This window comes from Hemiscyllium ocellatum, chromosome 18, assembly GCF_020745735.1.
Source record: "Hemiscyllium ocellatum isolate sHemOce1 chromosome 18, sHemOce1.pat.X.cur, whole genome shotgun sequence".
Taxonomy (NCBI): Eukaryota; Metazoa; Chordata; class Chondrichthyes; order Orectolobiformes; family Hemiscylliidae; genus Hemiscyllium; species Hemiscyllium ocellatum.
Genome location: NC_083418.1, coordinates 16223112 through 16242197, shown reverse-complemented (window position 1 = coordinate 16242197; position 19086 = coordinate 16223112). Strand labels below are relative to the sequence as shown.

General features: G+C 40.8%; 1 protein-coding gene across 1 annotated transcript in view; it reads left to right on the top strand.

Moving 5' to 3' along the window:
• The window catches only part of LOC132824536 (astacin-like metalloendopeptidase), a 300317-nt gene that overhangs the window by 182950 nt on the left and 98281 nt on the right, over positions 1-19086 (top strand). The window contains exon 9 of the mRNA XM_060839170.1: positions 13616-13767. Coding sequence (XP_060695153.1) covers positions 13616-13767 — 152 coding nt within the window. The remainder of the gene's footprint in view (positions 1-13615; positions 13768-19086) is intronic.

Genomic DNA, 19086 nt, shown 5'->3' with positions numbered 1-19086 from the left:
ATAACGTATGATCAATGCAAAGTCATAGGTTTGGCATGAAAAATGCACAAGCAAAATTCCATCAATTAATCAAAAAAGCCATTGAAGAACTGTGTGACTATTAGAGTCATGGGGATGTATAGCACAGAAGCAGACCAACTCATCCAATTGGACTAAACTGATCTCACGCCATATGCTAGCATATGGCCCATTTCCTTCTAACCCATCCTATTCATGTACCCAATCAGATGCCTTTTAAACATTGTTATTGTATCAGCCTTCACCATCTCCTCTGGCAGCTCATTCTGTACAGGCACCATCTTCTGCCACTCAGGTTCCTTTTAAATCTTTTCCTTAAACCTATGCCCTCTATTTTTGGACTCCCCGAGGAAAAAACCTTGGCTACTCACCTCATGATCTTATAAACTTTTATAAGATTCTCCCACTCAGCATCCAACACCTATTCAGCCTATTCAGCCTTTCCCTATAGCTCAAACTCTCTAGCCCTGACAGCATGCCTGTAAATCCTTTCTGAGCCCTCTCAAGTTTAACAACATCTTGTCTATAGCAGGGACATCAGAATTGAATGCAGTATTCCAAAAGTGGCCTTATAACACAGTCACAACATGACCTCCCAACTCCCATCCTCAATGCACTGACCAATAAAGTCAAGCATACCAAACTATTGTTTGCATTGATAATTTGTTTGTTTTGACCAAATTGAGAGAGAGCATTTATCATCATTTAACTGAACTACTTGATCAGCTACAAAAATCAGTTTGGTTATAAATTTGTCCAGAGTGAATTTACCATGGTAAAGGTGAGTTACTTTGGCCACAAAGTGGGACAAAGCTAAGTGTGGCTAAAGAATTATCAGAATGGGCTCTTTTTTGGATTTTACAGTGCCTGCAATGACATTTGAAATATTGTGTTATGTTTGCATGCACATGTTTTGTTGCAAGTTTGTTCTGACCTTCAGCATTGTCATTCCACCTTTAATAAAGACAAAATTTGAATAGACATGAGAATACCAAAGTGCTTTTGAAACCTGAAAGCTGGGTTGATCACTGTACTGGTTATAGCTGTACCTAATTTTCAGAAGCTATTCCTACTGGTTGTTGATACCAGTGCCATCATTGTGGGAGCTGTTCTACTGCGTAATCACAATATGTGATTGAAGACCTGTCCATTATTCTTCCAAGGTACAGGCTACATATTAACAAAATATACTCAACAATTGAGAAAGCAAACTTATAATTACTTTGATGAAGCTAAAATGTCCATGCCTCGAAGATGAAAATTGTTCATATCCTTGATAAAAAAAAGTTACAGCAGATGCTTTATTGAGAGCATATTTAAAGAACACTGAGTGATATAGCAACCATGACATAATGTAAACTTTAGTTACTGTGTAACTCATCTGTGTTTGATATCTACATGTTTTTACTGTTAATGTGACAAAAGAATAGTATTAAGATAATATTTGATGAGTAATGAAAATGTCTCTAAGATATATTTTCATCTTTAGACGTTGTCTGTGATTATTATATTTTTAATATCATTTATTTTTGAGTTTGGATTTTTGATCTTGAACGAGTGACGTTTGGTTTGCTGTACATCTAAAGGAGTTTAATAATTAATGGTGGCTCAGTGGTTAGCACTGCTGCCTCACAGTGCAAGGGACCTGGGTTCAATTCCACCCTGGGCAACAGTCTGGGTGGAGCTTACATATTCTCCCATGTCTGTGTGGGTTTCCTCCCATAGTCCAAAGATGTTAAGGTTAGATAAATTGGCTGTGCTAATTGGCCATAGTGTCCAAGGATGTGCAGGCTAGGTGGATTAGCTGCGGGAAATGCAGGGTTATAGTGATGGGATGGGTCTGGGTGAGGTGCTCTTCAGAAGGTCGGTATGGATTTGATGGGCCAACTTACCTGCTTCCACGCTGTAGGGATTCTGTGAATTTTAGATTATGACTGGCATGCCCCCAGTTAAAGTTAAAGCTTTTTTTGGCCTCTGACAAAGGGCAGCATGGTGGCTCAGTGGTTAGCTCTGTCACCTCACAGCACCAGGGACCCGAGTTTGATTCCCACTTCAGGCAACATTCTCCTTGCGTCTGTGTGGGTTTCCTCTGGGTATTCCGGTTTCCTCTCACAATCCAAAGATGTGCAGATTAGGTGAATTGGCCATGTTACATTGCCCTTAGTGTTAGGTGCATTAGTCAGGAGTAAGTATAGCTTAGGGGAATGGGTCTGGATGGGTTACTCATCGGAGGGTTGGTGTTGACGTGCCGGGCCACACTGTAGGTAATCTAATCTCTTTTTTTTAATTGCATCATTATAAGCCGATATTCTCTATATCTATTCTCTTTTTCCCTTTCTCTCTCATAAATCTGTAGTTCCAGCCTCTTAAATTCTCTCATAGAACATAGAATATTACAACATAGTACAGGCCCTTCAGCTCACAATGTTGAGCTGACTTGTGGAACCTATCTGAAGCCCATCTAACCTACACTATTCCATTCTCATCCATATGCCTATCCAATGACTGTTTAAATGCCCTTAAAATTACCAAGTATACTACTGTTGCAATCAGTACCTTCCACACCCGTACAATTCTGTGAATAAAGAAACTACCTCTGAACCTGACCTATATCTATCACCCGTCAATTTAAAACTATGTCCCCTCATGCTAGACATTGCCATCCGAGGAAAAAAGGGGAGTTGCATTCAAGATTTTTTTTCAATCTGATGTGACTTTTCTAAAATATAGAGAATTTTGGAAAATTAAAGCTATGCATCTACTGTATCAACCACCATATTTCTTTGGACTCGAGTTTGAATTCCCGCTGTATCTGAGGACTTATCAGCTTCTGGTTCTAATAAATTTTCTCAGTACCCTTTTCTTAATGATTATAACTTTTATGGTCTTGGCTCCATTTTGAACTTACGATTTGCAATTACAGAGTCATAGAGGTGTATGACACAGATACAGGCCATTTGATCTAACTCATCTATGCTGACCATTTATCTTAAATTAATCTTATCACTTTGCCTGCTTTTGGCCCATATCCCTCTAACCCTAGCTATTCATATATCCATCCAGATGTTATAATTGTAACCAGCCTCCACCACTTCCTCATTCCATACTCATCATCCTCTGCATGAAAAAGAATTGTCCCTTATGTCCTTTTTAAATCTTTCCCCTCTGACCTTAAACCTATGCCCTATAGTTTTGGACTCCCCTACCCTGGGAAAAGACTATTTACCCTATCCATGCCCATTATGATTTTATAAACCTCTATAAGGTCACCCCTCAGCCTCTAATGCTGCAGGGAAAATAGCCCCAGCCTATTCAGCCTCTCACTACAGCTCAAATCCTCCAACCTTGGCACCATCCTTGTAAATCTTCTCTGCACCCTTTCGGGTTCCACAACGCCTTTTCTATAGCAGGGAGACCATAAATATTCCGATAATTTCTATTCTTATTAATTTGAATCCTCTACAATGAAGATGTATGCAAATAACTGTTTAATTCATTCATCATTTGCACATTTTCCATTGTTAATTACTCAGACTCTCTCTAGAGGGCACTCAGTTTCCTGATTCTAGCTTTTTGAATAGCTGTATAAGCCTGAAATAATTCCCTGGAAGCTGGTATCCGCTACCAAGTTGTCCTTTATTTATATACATACAGTACATGGACTCTGACCAGCAACTCAGTGTTATTCCCTTGAATAGTGAGAATCTGAGATTCCTGTTTATATCTGATAGCCCGAGCTCCCTTACCAACCCAGGTTAATAACCCCAATCAGGGATCTCATACTCAATCAGATCTACCTGGCCCTCACTCCAATCACTACAAAATATTTACTTTCTGATGTTGTATTTCTAGCTTGCTTTTTCTCATGCTCTGATTTCTCCTGCCTTATTATTCTATGAGTTATTAATTATATTTTCTTTATATTTAACCCATCTTTTGATCTGCCTCTACCTTTTTTTAAGAATTGCACATTTTTTTCTTGAAATTTAATAATATCTTTAAATCCCTTGAGTATTTCTTTCTCACAGGAATGTGTTTTAGCTAAATCTAATGAAATTGCTCCTCACTTGTTTGCCATTAAATCTCTAGTGAGCTATAAGTTAACCTAATTTCCTACTTTTTTTTTCTAGCTTTATCTTCATACCTTTCTAATTACCCCTACTTAGGCGTAACACACTAGTCTTAGACACAGTTTTCTCTTCCTCAAACTGAATTCAGAATTCAATCACATTTTGATCATTGCTACCAAGAGGTACTTTTATTATGAGTTCATTAATTACATGTATCATAGTACATTATCAGATCTAGTTTATGCTGCTGTTTGGTTGGCTGCTGTATATGCTGCTCCAAGAAACATTATGAGATTAATTTCAAAACTATCTTTGCCAATCTAATTCATTCCATTTTTAGGATGGCATGAAACATAATATGTTAGTTGACAATATAATTATATAATTGACTGAACATGTTATAAAGTTGAACACTTTGAAAACCACAATTTTCAAAGCAAATAATACTGGCTACAGCAGCAACAATGCTGCGTTTGTAAATGGGGGCACAATCGTGTCATGAAACTTTTGCTGGACTATTAAACCAGAGATCAAGATTGTTCTTTTGGGACCTGAATTTGAATACCACAACAGCATGGTAGAACTTGAATTTAAATAAAATGTATCATCATGACCCATTTCGGTTATCTCCGTGAGGGAAGTAAATCTGTTATTCTTACTTAATCTGGCCGACATGTGACTCTAGAGCAAAGCAGTGTGGTTAACTCTTGACAACTTTCTAAAATGGCCCAGTAAGCACTCAGTTATATGAAACCACTAAAAATCTCAAAAAAGAAAGGAAACTGATCAGGTCACATCAGAAATGACAATGGCAAACTCATTCCTGCAAATCCTGCTGGGTAACATTTGCATGTTAATTCCAAATTTGAGAGAGCTTTCCCACAGAGCAGCCAAACAACAGCTTTACATAGTAATGTTCAAGGAATTGAGCATTACATAATGTGGTCTGTTTCCACACTGTAGGGATTCTATGATTCTATGAATTATACTTCAAAGACCATGTTCTAGTCAAGGCCATCACCATCCCTCGGTATGTTTTAATCCAATGGCAGAACAGACCCATAGCTGAATCCAGAGCAAAGTAATGTGGTTAACTCTTAACTATTCTCTCCAAAAAGGCTTAGGAATCCACTCCATCATATGAAACTACCAAAAGCCTCATTGAAAGGAAAGAAACTGGTCAGGCCACAGGCAAACTAGCAACCACTTATGCATTAGAAGTGACAATGATAAACTCATTCCTGTTCATCCTGCAAGTCCTCCTAAGTAATATTTGAGGCTAATTCTAAAACTGGAATGAATTGTGGTCATTCTGATGAAGGGCTTTTGCCCAAAACGTCGATTTTCCTGTTCCTCAGATGTTGCCTGACCTGCTGTGTTTTTCCAGTACCACTCTAATCTAGACGAGAACTGGGAGAGCTGACTCACAAAGTAACCGAACAAAAGCTTGATATAGTAATGCTCAAGGAATTATACCTCGTAACCATTGTCACAGACAATACCATCACCATTCCTGGGTATATTTTATTCCAAAGCCAGGACAGATCCACATATATGGGAATACAGTGGTAAACAGTCAGGCGAGAGTTACTCTCGGAATCTCCATCATTGATTCCAGAACCTGTGAAGTCATCATTTTAGTCATGGGCAAGGAAACTTCCTACTAATTACCTGTCAGCTAATGAGTCAATACTTCTCCATGTTATATGCCACTTGTGGGAAGCACGAGGATAGTAAGGATGCAGAATGTACTTTGGGTGGAGAGCTTCAGTATCATTACCCTTGGCTATACCACAACTGACCAAGCTGGTCAAGTCCACATGGTGAGTTAAACACAAGGCTATATAAACCCCAAACAGCATATGTTTCCACTGACTGATAGGACTAAACCACTCCATGACCAATGCATCAGATCTAAGGTCCACAGTCCCACCACGTCCAGTTGTGAATGGTGTGCGGACAATTAAGCAAGTCATAGGAGGAAGAAGTTCCTTAAATATTCCCCATCTTCAATCAGAATATTCTGCAGCTGAGGTCATGGTCAGTCCTGTGGCTCCAGTGCATCCAGTCTGGGAAGAAGTGAGAATTAAGTGACTCAGCTGTACAGAAATCAGTCAGGGTACTAGTCAGTCATCGGGGCTGGGCCACAGTCAGTCTGTTGAAAGCAATGTTGCGTTATTAGCATAATGATACAGTGATCAGTGTATAGTATGGGAGGGAGGCTCAGCAACCTCAATGAAGATTGGTGTCGGGGTTGTGGTCATGCTGAAACAAGACAATTAAATTTGAAAGAAGGTTGGGTCATAGAGCACAGGTGAGAAAAGGGCATGCAGAAGCTAGGGTTAAGCAGAAACCTAGATTCTGGGGAGAAGGTGAATGGCATATTTACCGAATATGCTTGATGTGGATCTCAGAGTGTAGTAACGTGATAGCTGGAGATTCATACAGATTGATTAGTTGGGGACTTGGGAAAGGCTGAAGCCTATGGAGTTCACTGGGAGGACTACGCCGTAAGAAATATGAATGCTTCAGGGTGCACACGCATGAAGGTGTGCAACAGAAGAATGACTGCTGCTGCCTTCTATCATTGCCTTCCATCGTACACAATTGATCAATGGAAATCAAACGGCCATCACCACAACTGGAATGGATAGAGTTAGTACATTAACCCTGTGAGGGAGGGGCTTTGAAATCCAAAAATGTGAAGCTCTTCAAAGGGCCAACATTATTGCACACAGACACATACACTGTCGGGGACACACATCTGCCAATTTCTAGTGACACGTATTGGTTACCTGTCTTCAAAGCACCTCCTGCCCCAAACATTTCTGACCATTTTCAACAAGATCAAGATTTTTGCCTACTAAAATGTCTGTTTACCTGCAGAGATGGTGCCTAATTGCAAGATCCCATGCAACAGTGGGTTGCACATTGCATACTTCTGGTACAGCAGCATCCCAGGCCACACATTGGTCCATGGTACATCATGTAGGGATTATGATGTTTGGCATTATAATCTGACAATGAAAATTAGCTTACCAGAGATGGAAAGGAACAAATTGTATAAAGCAGTGAATATTATCGACTACCGTGAGCCTTAATATACAGTGAAATGACACACCCCTGCCATTGATGTGACTTTAAAGGTTTTATTTTTCCATTCCCTGCCACTACATCTCAATGCAGTCCCAGAGTCCACAGCTGGTGTGAAGAGAACCTCCTGAGGATCTAATTAGCCTTGGAGCTTTGATCTGGACATACGAGAGATTTTTCATCTAGAGGGCCCAGACAAGCTGTATGTGTGTCCTGATCAGAGCTTTGGTGGTGTGGCCTCCTCTGTCAGTCCTTGGGGAGGAGGACTACCATCCTCTGCAACATCCTATCAACCAGGACCTTGAGGTATATTTCACCAAATCACGACATACTTTTACCTTGTCTGACATCTCTGGTCCAAATGTCTCTAACAAAGCAGGGAGGCTCAAGAAGGCTAGTTCTCATCCATGTATGCAAATGCCTTTTAAATATGGCGCCAACAGCAGGAATGCCACTCTATTCTGTAGTATCTAGGCAGTAACAATCTCTTCCAGCTACAGTGTTTGGTAGGATCGGGGCTAGAGTAGATAATATATACTTCATAGGTAGTCAGTGAGGCGTGTTTAGTAGGACAGCACAAGACAATTCATTGGGCATTTCAGGGAGAAAACCTCAATGGAATGCAATAGAAGTAATAGTTTGCCCAAAAAATAAGTTTCAATGGTTTGTGTAAGTTTCTGTGTATAGGTTTTTCTTCACTTGTGTTATGGACCATGCCAGTCCCCTCAAAACCTTTCAAGAAGATAGCCCAGACCCTAACTTTGCTAGTTGTTTTAAGCAGGACTAAAGTGGGTATGCCAGGAGATAATCAACTGGTCAAGCCACTTAGTTTTGAACAAAACAGAATTTATTTACAAGATTACTGATTGAACTGTAAAGAACAGAAAACAGAATGCCAATTAACTTATCCTGTCTAAAAGCTCATCCCACTTAACGATACTGTTCCAAAATGCTTGCAACAATCCCCTTAAACACGTCTTGGCATAAAAGCTAAAATCAAACACGTATTCTTACAGGATAGGAGTCAGAGAGAGAGAACCAGCCTGAGCTTGCTTCTGAATTCCAGCAACATTTCCACACAACTACTGCTAAAAGAAACCAAACCAGAGAAAAGCTGAGCTGGGAGAACTATCCACTCCTCTTTCATTATACAAGTTTTTTTTTAAACTTGAAAGTCTTCTACCTGAGGCAGTATCTGTTATTTGTAAACAAATTGACCCTAGAACTCATCCTAACTCAGACTTTTTGGAACCTGTGTTTTTACGACCTCCTGAAGAAAAAAGGTAAGGACAACCAAGCCTTGTTAAAGGAGCAGCATCATCACACTTGTTATTCATTCTTGGATGTGGCATCACTGGCTTGGCCAGAATTTATCACTCATCCAAACTGCTCATGAGAAGGTAGTGATAGAGTAGGTGCCAGTCATTGTAGTCATGTTACTGTTAGAAAGGAAATTACAGGAATTTGAGCTAGAGGTTGTGAGGGAACAGTAATATAGTTCCAAGTCAGGATTGTGTATGGCTTGCAGGGGTACTTGCAGGTAGTGATTTTTCAATGCATTTTTTAGCTTGTCCTTCTAGGTGGTTGTGGTTGCAAGTTTGAAAGTTGCTGCTGAAGGAGACTCAGTGAATTGTTGCACTGTATCATTGCTTTCTGTCAGTATGCAGAGAGTGAATATTAAAGGCATTAGATAGGGAAAGTGAGGAGTATTCTAACATCATCAGTAAATATCCCCAGCTCTGATCTTATGATGGAATGAAGGTGACTGACAAAGCTGTTGAAGATGGTTGGACCTAAGATGCTACCCTGAAGAACTCCTGCATTGATGATCTGTTGCTGAAATTATTGACCTCCAGCAAGTGCAACCAACTTCTTTTGTGCTAGGTATACAAACCAGTGCAGTGACTGTATGTTAATAAGTTATTCTTCAGAAAGAGTAGTTGGAGATTCTTGTACATTTTGAATATTTTGTTGATAATCTTTGCACTTTTGTTTAACTAGGTTTGTTTTGCAATAAATTAGTGCCATGACTTAATGAAGAATAATGAACTGCATATAATGTCCCACTGCTCTGTAGGTTGCCCTAAAATGTTTAATTTGCTTTAAAGAGGGATAGACTGGCAGCTCATTATTCTTTGATAGAGAATTTTCAGTCAGGATATAGAAGAGCATGAAATTATTGCAAGCATAGCATAATGGATTAAAGAATCCATTGCAGCTGTGAGGACAGATGACATACTAAGTGAAGCATCAAATTAGGTCATATGAGTTGAGCTCAGAAGTGAAAAAGGAGCAGCCACCCTGCTAGGAATGTAGTATGGATTCCATAGAGAGAAGAGATTTAGAGGAGCAAGTAAGTAAATTTCTCAGTGCAAAACAAACAGTAGTAGTAATTCGGGACTTCAACCATATGAATATCAACTCATATCCAAACTGTGTGAAAGGCATAGAAGGGAAAGCATTCTTGAACTTTAGTGAAGAGAGCTGTTTTAACCAGCAAATAAGTCCAACAAGAAAGGGTGCAGTTGTAGCTTTGGTCTGAGATAGTGTAACTTGGCAGGTGAATGAATTAGCAATGATTGACTATTTTGGAGATCATGATCATAATGCAGATAGGCTTAGCATGATTTTGAAAAGGGACTAACACAGAACAGGAATAGAAATTCTAGATTGAGAGGTGGCAAACTTTATGAAACTTAGCCATAGTCTGGCAAAAGTGAACTGCTTACAGCTCCTTAAATGAAAGTCAGTGGTAAATCAGAAAGAGGCATTCAAAAGTGAAATTCTACAAGCACAGTATAGACATCTCCTCACAAAGATAAAGGGTAGCACCATCAAATCTAGAATGCTGAGTTAGCGGGAAAACAGAAAAATAGAACTTACAATAATTTCAAAAAAGGTAAAATCTTAGGTAGTTTAGAGATGAGAAAGTACAGAGGTGAAGTGTAAAAGGAAATTATGAAAGCAAAGAGGGGGTATGAAAATGTTTTGGCTGGCAAATCTAAGAAAATCCAAAAATTTCAATCTGTCAGTCCACAGAAATGACAGCAGCAAAGATAGCCCTATTGAACTTGCAAAGTCCTCCCAATCAACGTCTGAAGGTTAGTGCCAAAATTGGGAGAACTGCCCCATAGACTAATTGAGCAACAGCCTGACACAGTCATATTCATGGAATCATACCTTACGGACAATGAGCCAGATATCTCCATCACTATCCCTGGGTATAGAGCATCAAACTGTACAGCACAAGAATAGACCCTTTGGCCCACAATATTGTACTGAGCATGACACCAAATTAAAATAATCCCTTCTGTCTAGCCTTGGTCCATAATCCTCCATTCCTTGCTTATCTAAAAGTCCCTTAAATACCTCAATCGTATCTGCCTCCAATCTACCCAGGCAGTTTGTTCTAAAATCCTATTACTGTCTGTGTAAAAAATATGCCCCTCATATCTTATTTGAACTTTCCCCTCTCACCTTAAAGGCATACCCCCTAGTTTTAGACATTTCAACTCTGGGAAAAAGGTTCTAACCGTCATCCTATCGATGCTTCTCATAATTTTACAAACTTCGATCAAGTCACTCCTCAACATCTATCAACTCCAGAGGAAACACCCCCAGTTTTTCTCGCCTCTCCTTGTAGCTCATACTCTCTAATCCAGGCAGAATCTTTGTAAACTTCTTCTGCACCTTCTCCAAAGCATCCACATCCTTCCTGTAATTTGACCGGAATTGAATGCAATATTCTAAGTGCGGCCTAACCAAAATCTTATAAAGCTGCATCATGACATCCTGACTCTTGTACTCACTTCCCCTGCCAATAAAGGCATGCATGTCATACACCTTTCCTACCCTATCTACTTGTGCAGCCACTTTCAGGGAGCTATGAACTTGAACTCCAAGATCCCTCTGTATATCAATGCTGTTCAGGGCTCCGCCAGTAACTGTATACTTTTCTTTAACATTTGATCTCTCAACTTGCAGCACCTCACAGTCCCAGATTAAACTCCATCTGTCATTTCTCTGCTCATATCTACAACTGATCTATACATTGCTGTATCCTTTGACAGCCTTCTACACTATCCATGACTTCACTAACTTTTGTATTATCTGGAAACTTATTAACCAACCCATCTACATTTTCATTAAATCATTTATATATATCACAAACAGCAAAAGTCCCAGTACAGAGCCCTGTGGAACACCACTCCAACCTGAAAAACACCATTCCACCATTACCCACTGCCTTCTTTGGGCAAGTCAAGTCTGAACCCATGCAGCAAAGTCACCGTGGATACCATGCATCTTAATCTTCTGGATGAGACTACCATTGGGGACCTTGCTGAAAACCTTATTAAAATTTAAAATGAATTGAATTGAATTTATTGTCACGTTTCCCAAGGCACAGTGAAAAGTTTTGTCTTCTCAGTGAAAATCCATGCCGATCTCCCTTGTCACCTCCTTGAAAGATTCAGTTGAATTAGTAGGACATGATCTGCCCTGCAAAAAGCCATGTTGATTGTCCTAGTTAGGCCATGCATTTCCAAATGTGCGTAAATCCTATCCCTATTAAATCTCTACAATAACCTCCTAACCACTTGATGTGCGACAAAAGGAGTCTATAGTTTCCTGGATTGTCCCTATTTCCCTTCTTGAGCAGAGAAACAACATTAACTATTTGCCAGTCCTCTGGGACCTCTCCAGTGGCTAGTGAGGATATAAATACCTTGATCAAGGCCCTAGCCTTGTTGCCTCTCTCAATAACCTGGAGTAGACATCATTGAACCCTGGGGACCTATCCCACTTAATGCTCTTTGAGAGACTCAATACCACTTCTTTCTTGAACTCAAAATGCCCTAGGATATTAGCTGTTAATTCACAGATATTTTATGATACCACTCTTTCAAAGAGACAACCCCAGGTGTTTCCATAAGACTTAAAATAAATTTATTTTATCTTCAATTCTACAAAAATGAAGTTCCCAAACAAAAATTAATTATGATGCGTATTTGTATTGTTCCACTAAGTTAAATGTTACCTTGGCATCAAAGACAGTTGAGATCACCTCACCCATTGCAATCAGCTCTTTAGTCCATATATAGATTAAGTTTAAGACACAGTGATCCTGATGGAACTCAAGGAACGCGTACTGCTGTGTAATTACCACATGATCATTCTGCCAACAACATCTTTCATAACAGTTTACAGAATTGATGGATGAGTTATGATTCAGTAATAGGTCAGAATGAATTTGTCCTGCTTTTTTGTGGACAGAATATATCTTGGCAACTTTTCACCTTGTCAGGTGGACACCAATGTTGAAACTATACTGGAACCGATTGGCTAGCTCAGAAGCTCAAATCTGCAGGACGGCAAGCAAATGTTGTTTAGGTATGTGGTTTTCGCAGCATTCTGTGTCTTCTACTATTTTTTAAAACCACATGGAGTGAAATTAGATTAGATTACTTACAGTGTGAAAACAGGCTCTTCGGCCCAACAAGTCCACACCGACCCTCTGAAGAGCAACCCACCCAGACCCATTCCCCTACACCTAACACTACGAGTAATTTAACATGGCCAACTCACCTAACCTGCACGTCTTTGGACTGTGGGAGGAAACCAGAGCACCCAGAGGAAACCCACACAGACACAGGGAGAATATACAAACTCCACACAGACAGTTGTCCAAGACGCGAATTGAACCCGGGTCCCTGGTGCTGTGAGGCAGCAGTACACTGCGCCACCGTGCCGCACCCAATTCACCTAAACTGCACATCTTTGGACTATGGAGGAAAACCCACACAGACTCAGGAAGACCATACAAATACCACACGACAGTCATCTGAGGCAGAATTGAACCCAGGTCCCTTATGCTATGAGGCAGCAGTGCTAAGCCCTGAGTCACCGTGCATAGCTGTAATAAACTGGTTAAAAACTGAAAGACCATATATTTGAGGACCTGAGGAGGAGGCCAAGATGGAACATTCACTCTGCACTTCAGGTTCAAAGTGGATGCGAGTACTTCACCCTCATTGTTTGCGATGATGTACAAAGCTCTTCCAAACATTGAGGATATTTGCAAAGCCTCCTCCTCCTCCAGTTATTGTTGGGAGTCTCAGTAGGCTTCTCCTCTTCTGATGCTGTCTAACCTGACATGAATTCAATAGAAATTCTTGATCATTTTCCTCCTCCAAATAACACTGTGGGATGCCAAAAGGGGCATTATTGTAATTTTTTAATGAAAATGTCTTTTGATTTCTAATGATTTGCATTCTTGGACTCCCAGATCCATTTGCTGTACAACAGCTCCTAGTTACTCACAATGTAGAAATATTTTATTATCCTTGAGTCAAGAGTGAATTACCTCATTTATCCATTGAATCAAATTAAAAATATTTGTAATATGTAACTAACTTTATTATTCTTTATTGCAGAACTGCTTTTAGCAAGAATGGGCAACCTACTATGTTACCAATACCAGATTCAGACATTGAACTTGGACAGATGCGAGGCCTTTCGACTATGGATGTTTATAAGGTTAACAAGTTGTATAAATGCAGTACGTGTAAAACATATACCTATTTGAGTACATTTTCAACGGAGACTCCATAAATAGTGAACTTTCCACACAACCAACTGCAATGTTCAATCAAGTCTAACAGAATTGACCATATGTTATTTTACAGCTTCAGTTTACTTCACATGTAGGTAACCTGGCAAATACCTAAATTTATTGCAGGGAGAAAACAAAGGAAGAGGAATCCCGAGAGAGGGTCATGGCTTAAATGAATTATCATATAGTTTATTAAAATGGACATGTAAGAAGACATAAATCATGGCATTTTCAGATCTGAAACCAAATTCAAACATTAGGGTATTTCATGGAAGCTGTATTGGAGGAAGATGGGAAGAATTGTTTTACAAAAACAGTAGGAGTAAGTACAATGTGGAAGGCAAGTGGTCTTTTGGTTTATTTGTCAAATCTTCTCACTCTTCCATTGGAGAAAAGTGCAAAGTATTGGAAGCATTTACAACTAAAAATCTTATAGACCTGATATTCTGAACATTTAACGAACATTCTTAAGCCATAGAGTGAAGCTTAATCCAGGGTTTTCTAGTTTAGAAGCAAGAAGCTGAATCTTAGTATTTTTGGGTGAGTCTGAATTGCAACAAGCTTTTCACCACAAGGTCAGGCAGATTATCTTACCATTCCTTACCACATTAATTGTCTACCACACCTCTGTGGCATCATTCGTGTCTCATTCCAGCCCCATCTTACCACATGTCATCACGGAACAACTCTCCATTAGTACCAAAGGACCAGCATCCCTTGGGTCTCTGCCAGTTTTCCAAGGTTGTTGCACATCTGGATGAGCACTGTCATTTGAAAGTATTCTGCTCATTGTTGGACAGAATCTGAACATATTGGAGAAGGAAAAGATGGCACCAAAACTCTCCGGCAGAGACCTGGAGCCAAGGGGTGATGCAGAGAAGAGGTGCCTGTGTAATGTAGCTGAGCCATCTGGTTTAGTGCTGCATCCATGCAGCAGAGACACAGCCAGCAGTTCCATAAGAAAGTCAATGACCTCAATTGTGTTTGGGTAAGTGCCACACTTTTTCTTTCTGTTACCTCACACTCATTTTATCTCACACAGGTGCTGCTCTGCCAGTCTATTCCACATCACATCTTTCCTCACTCACTTTCATCAACTCCAATCTCCCACACCAGCAACTCTGCATGTCCTCTATATTACCTTCTCACTCACTCAGACCACTTCACCTCTTTTCAACCACTTACACCAGTGCTACCAGCTATACCAACTACTTTCATCTCTCTCAATCCCTTTTTTTCTCATTGCAGTCCATAACAGGGCAAAGTGAGCTCTCACAGATGGGGAGTGCCCATCATTCATCTCCTGACCCCCAGTAATGTGAGAATAGGCGAGGACTTTGTTTACTTGAGCATAGGAAGTTGAGGGGTGACCTTATAAATAGATAAAGTGAAAAGGTCTTTTCCCGAGGGTAGGGGAGTTCAAAACTATGGGGCATATTTTTAAGGTGAGCAGAAAAATATTTAAAAAGAACATGAGGGACAATGTTTTTACTCTGAGAGTGTTTTGCATGTGGAATGAACTGCCAGATGAAGTGGTGGATACAGGTACAGTTATAACGTTTAAAAGACATTTGAAAAAGTACATGATTAGGAACTGTTTGGAGCACATTGGGCAAAGTGCAAACAAATAGGATTAGTTTAGTTTGGTTTGAGAGCATGGTCAGCATGGACTAGTTGGACCATGCTATATGATTCTATAAGCCCCTCACCCCACCACCATGCTCAGATATTGACACCTTGGGAAGAACATTAGGCTTAGGGAGTGGAGGAACACGGTATGGCGATCACCTTACTTTGACAGCTCCATAGTTGGCGAAGATGTAATGATCCAGGCAGCTAGCAGTTGAAACACTATTGGAGACCAGGCACCTATTCAGCCCAAGGCAGTGGAATGGCTGTGGTGTTGGCCATTTGTGTCTTCATCCATATACAGGGAGGAACAAGAACAGAAGAGAGCTAGATGGGAGACAATGACCTTCATCGCTCAAAACTTGCATTGGCACAGTGAATCTTGCAACCATCTTCCTGCTTCCATAGACAGTTTGGTGGCTGGCATAGAAAGTCAGGTCTAACCCCGTCCCAGGCCGCTGGAATTGCATACTCACCTGCCCTTCATCACTCCAACTATTGTTCCCTAAGACTGGAGGGATGATAACAGGAGGAGGGGGGTACCTGGTGTGCACTCCAGGTAGCCCCTCCTCACAAGGAGATACAATGATACCAGGAGACAGCCAGCAGGAGGAGGAACCACATACAGCCCCCTCAGAAGTCTTTACTCAGGAGACTCCAGCGATGGTGAGCACTCCATCTCCATCCTGCCTGACCCTTCAATTCTTAGAAATTAGCGTCAAGGATGAGTCAACTTGCATATGACAAGAAGATCCTCGATGTGTCTGGCCTATCCAGACACAATTGCCTCACGGTTAGAACATAGAAAAACATAGAACAGCACAGTACAGGCCCTTCAGCCCTTGATGTTGTGCTGGCCTTTTATCCTACTCTAATTCAGACTAACCTACATATCTTCATTGTACTAACTTCCTTGTGCCTATCCAAGAATCACTTATAAGTTCCTAATGTATCTGACCCTACTACCACTGCTGGCAGTGCATTCTATGCACCCACCACTCTCTGACTAAAGAACCTACCTCTGACATTTCTGCCATTGGAAAAAGTCTGTGTCTATCCACTCTATCTATGCCTTTCGTCATCTTGTACACCTCTACCAAGTCACCTCTCACCCTTCGTCGCTACAATGAAAAAAGCCCGAGCTCCCTCAACCTTTCTTCATCAGACATATCCTCCAGTTCAGGCAGCATCCTGGTAAATCCCCTCTGCACCCTCACTAAAGCTTATGAAAGCCAACATACCACATGGCTTCTTAACAACCCTATCAACCTGGGTGACAATTTTGAGGGATCTATGGACGTGGACCCCAATATCCCACTGTTCCTCACCGTGCCAAGAATCCTGCCTTTAACCATGTATTCTGCATTCAAATTCAACCTTCCAAAGTGAATTACTTAACATTTTTCCAAGTTGAATTCCATCTGCCACTTTATCAGCCCAGTTCTGCACTCTATCAATGTCTTGTTGCAACCTACAACAGGCCTCCACATTATCAACAACTCCATCAACTTTCATGTCATCGGCAAACTTACTAACCCACCTTCCGCTTCCTCATCCATGTCATTTATAAAAATCACAAAGAGCAGAGATCCCATAAACGATCCCTCCAGAACACCACTGGTCACCAAGCTCCAGGCTGAATACTTTCCATCCAACGATACCCTCTGTCTTCTATGGGCCAGCCAATTCTGTATCCAGACAGACTGGTTTTCCTGTATCCCATGTCTCCTTACTTGCTGACTGAGACTACCATGGGGAACCTTATCAAACGCCTTGCTAAAATCCATGCCTTCATCAACATGCTGCTAAATACTTGACTGCCTAGTAACCCAAACATAGTAACCTTCTTCTTTGACTGCCTCCATCCATCCAACAGACCAGAGATGACTTTTCAGTAAATCTTGAACTATTCAGAGTGACCAATTGAAAATCTTGAAATAAATCTCACCCTTTTTTTCGGCAGAATGGAATGTAGAAATCATCTGAACAGTTGGATATAGAAAATACTCAAGTATCGTATTCTGGGGTTGCTGGCTTACATAAAAACATATGAACTAAGAACAGGAGAAGCCAACTCAGTCCCTCGAGCTTGCTCCACCATTCTGATCTGAACTTGGTTGGCCTTAACTCCACTTTCTCACTGGCTTCCCATTGCAAACAACAAATCTTATCTCCTCCTTAAATTTACTCAATGTCCCTGCAACCATTGCACTCCGGGATAGCGATTTCTACAGATTCATGAATTTTTGAGAGAAATAATTTCTTCTCATTTCTGCATTAAATCTGCAACCCTTATCCAAAACCATGACCTTTTGTTCTAGATTGTCCCACAACTGCAACACAAAGTTTCCAAGCACTGGATGTCTTAAAACGCGGAAGGGTGGATAAATCCCCAGGACCTGATCAGGTGTACCCGAGAACTCTGTGGGAAGCTAGAGAATTGATTGTGGGCCTCTTGCTGAGATATTTGTATCATCAATAGGCACAGGTGAGGTGTGAAAAGACTGGAGGTTGGCTAACATGGTGCCACTGTTTAAGAAGGGTGGTAAGGACAAGCCAGGGGACTATAGACCAGTGAGCCTGACGGTGGTGAGCAAGCTGTTGGAGGGAATCCTGAGGGATAGGATGTACATGTATTTGGAAAGGCAAAAACTGATTAGGGATAGTCAACATGGCTTTGTGTGTGGGAAATTATGTCTCACAAACTTGATTGAGTTTTTTGAAGAAGTAACAAAGAGGATTGATGAGGACAGAGCGGTACATGTGATCTATATGGACTTCAGTAAGGCATTTGACAAGGTTCCCGTGGGAGATTGATTAGCAAAGTTAGATCTCACAGAATACAGGGAGAACTAGCCATTTGGATACAGAATTTGCTCAAAGGTAGAAGATGGTGGTGTTGGAGAGTAGTTTTTCAGACTGGAGGCCTGTAACTAGGATCGGTGCTGGGTCCTCTACTTTTTGTCATTTACATAAATGATTTGGATGCAAGCATAAGAGATACAGTTAGTAAGTTTGCAGATGACACCAAAATTGGAGGTGTAGTGGACAGCGAAGAAGGTTACCTCAGATTACAACAGGATCTGGACCAGATAGGCCAATGGGCAGAGAAGTGGCAGATGGAATTTAATTCAGATAAATGCGAGGTGCTTCATTTCAGGAAAGCAAATCTTATCAGGACTTATACACTTAATGGTAAGGTCCTAGGAAGTGTTACAGAACAATGAGACCTTGGAGTGCAGGTTCATAGCTCCTTGAAAGTGGAGTCGCAGGCAGATAGGATAGTGAAGAAGGCATTTGGTATGCTTTCCTTTATTGGTCTGAATATTGAGTACAGGAATTGGGAGGTCATGTTGTGACTGTACAGGATGTTGGTTAGGCCACTGTTGGAATATTGCGTGCAATTCTGGTCTCCTTCCTATCGGAACGATGTTGTGAAACTGGAAAGGGTTCAGAAAATATTTACAAGGATGTTGCCAGAGTTAGAGAATTTGAGGTATAGGGAGAGGCTGAACAGGCTGGGGCTGTTTTCCCTGGAGCGTCAGAGGCTGAGGGGTGACCTTATAGAGGTTTACAAAATTATGAGGGGCATGTATAGGATAAATAGACAAAGTTTTTTTCCTGGGGTCAGGGAGTCCAGAACGAGAGGGTATAGGTTTAGGG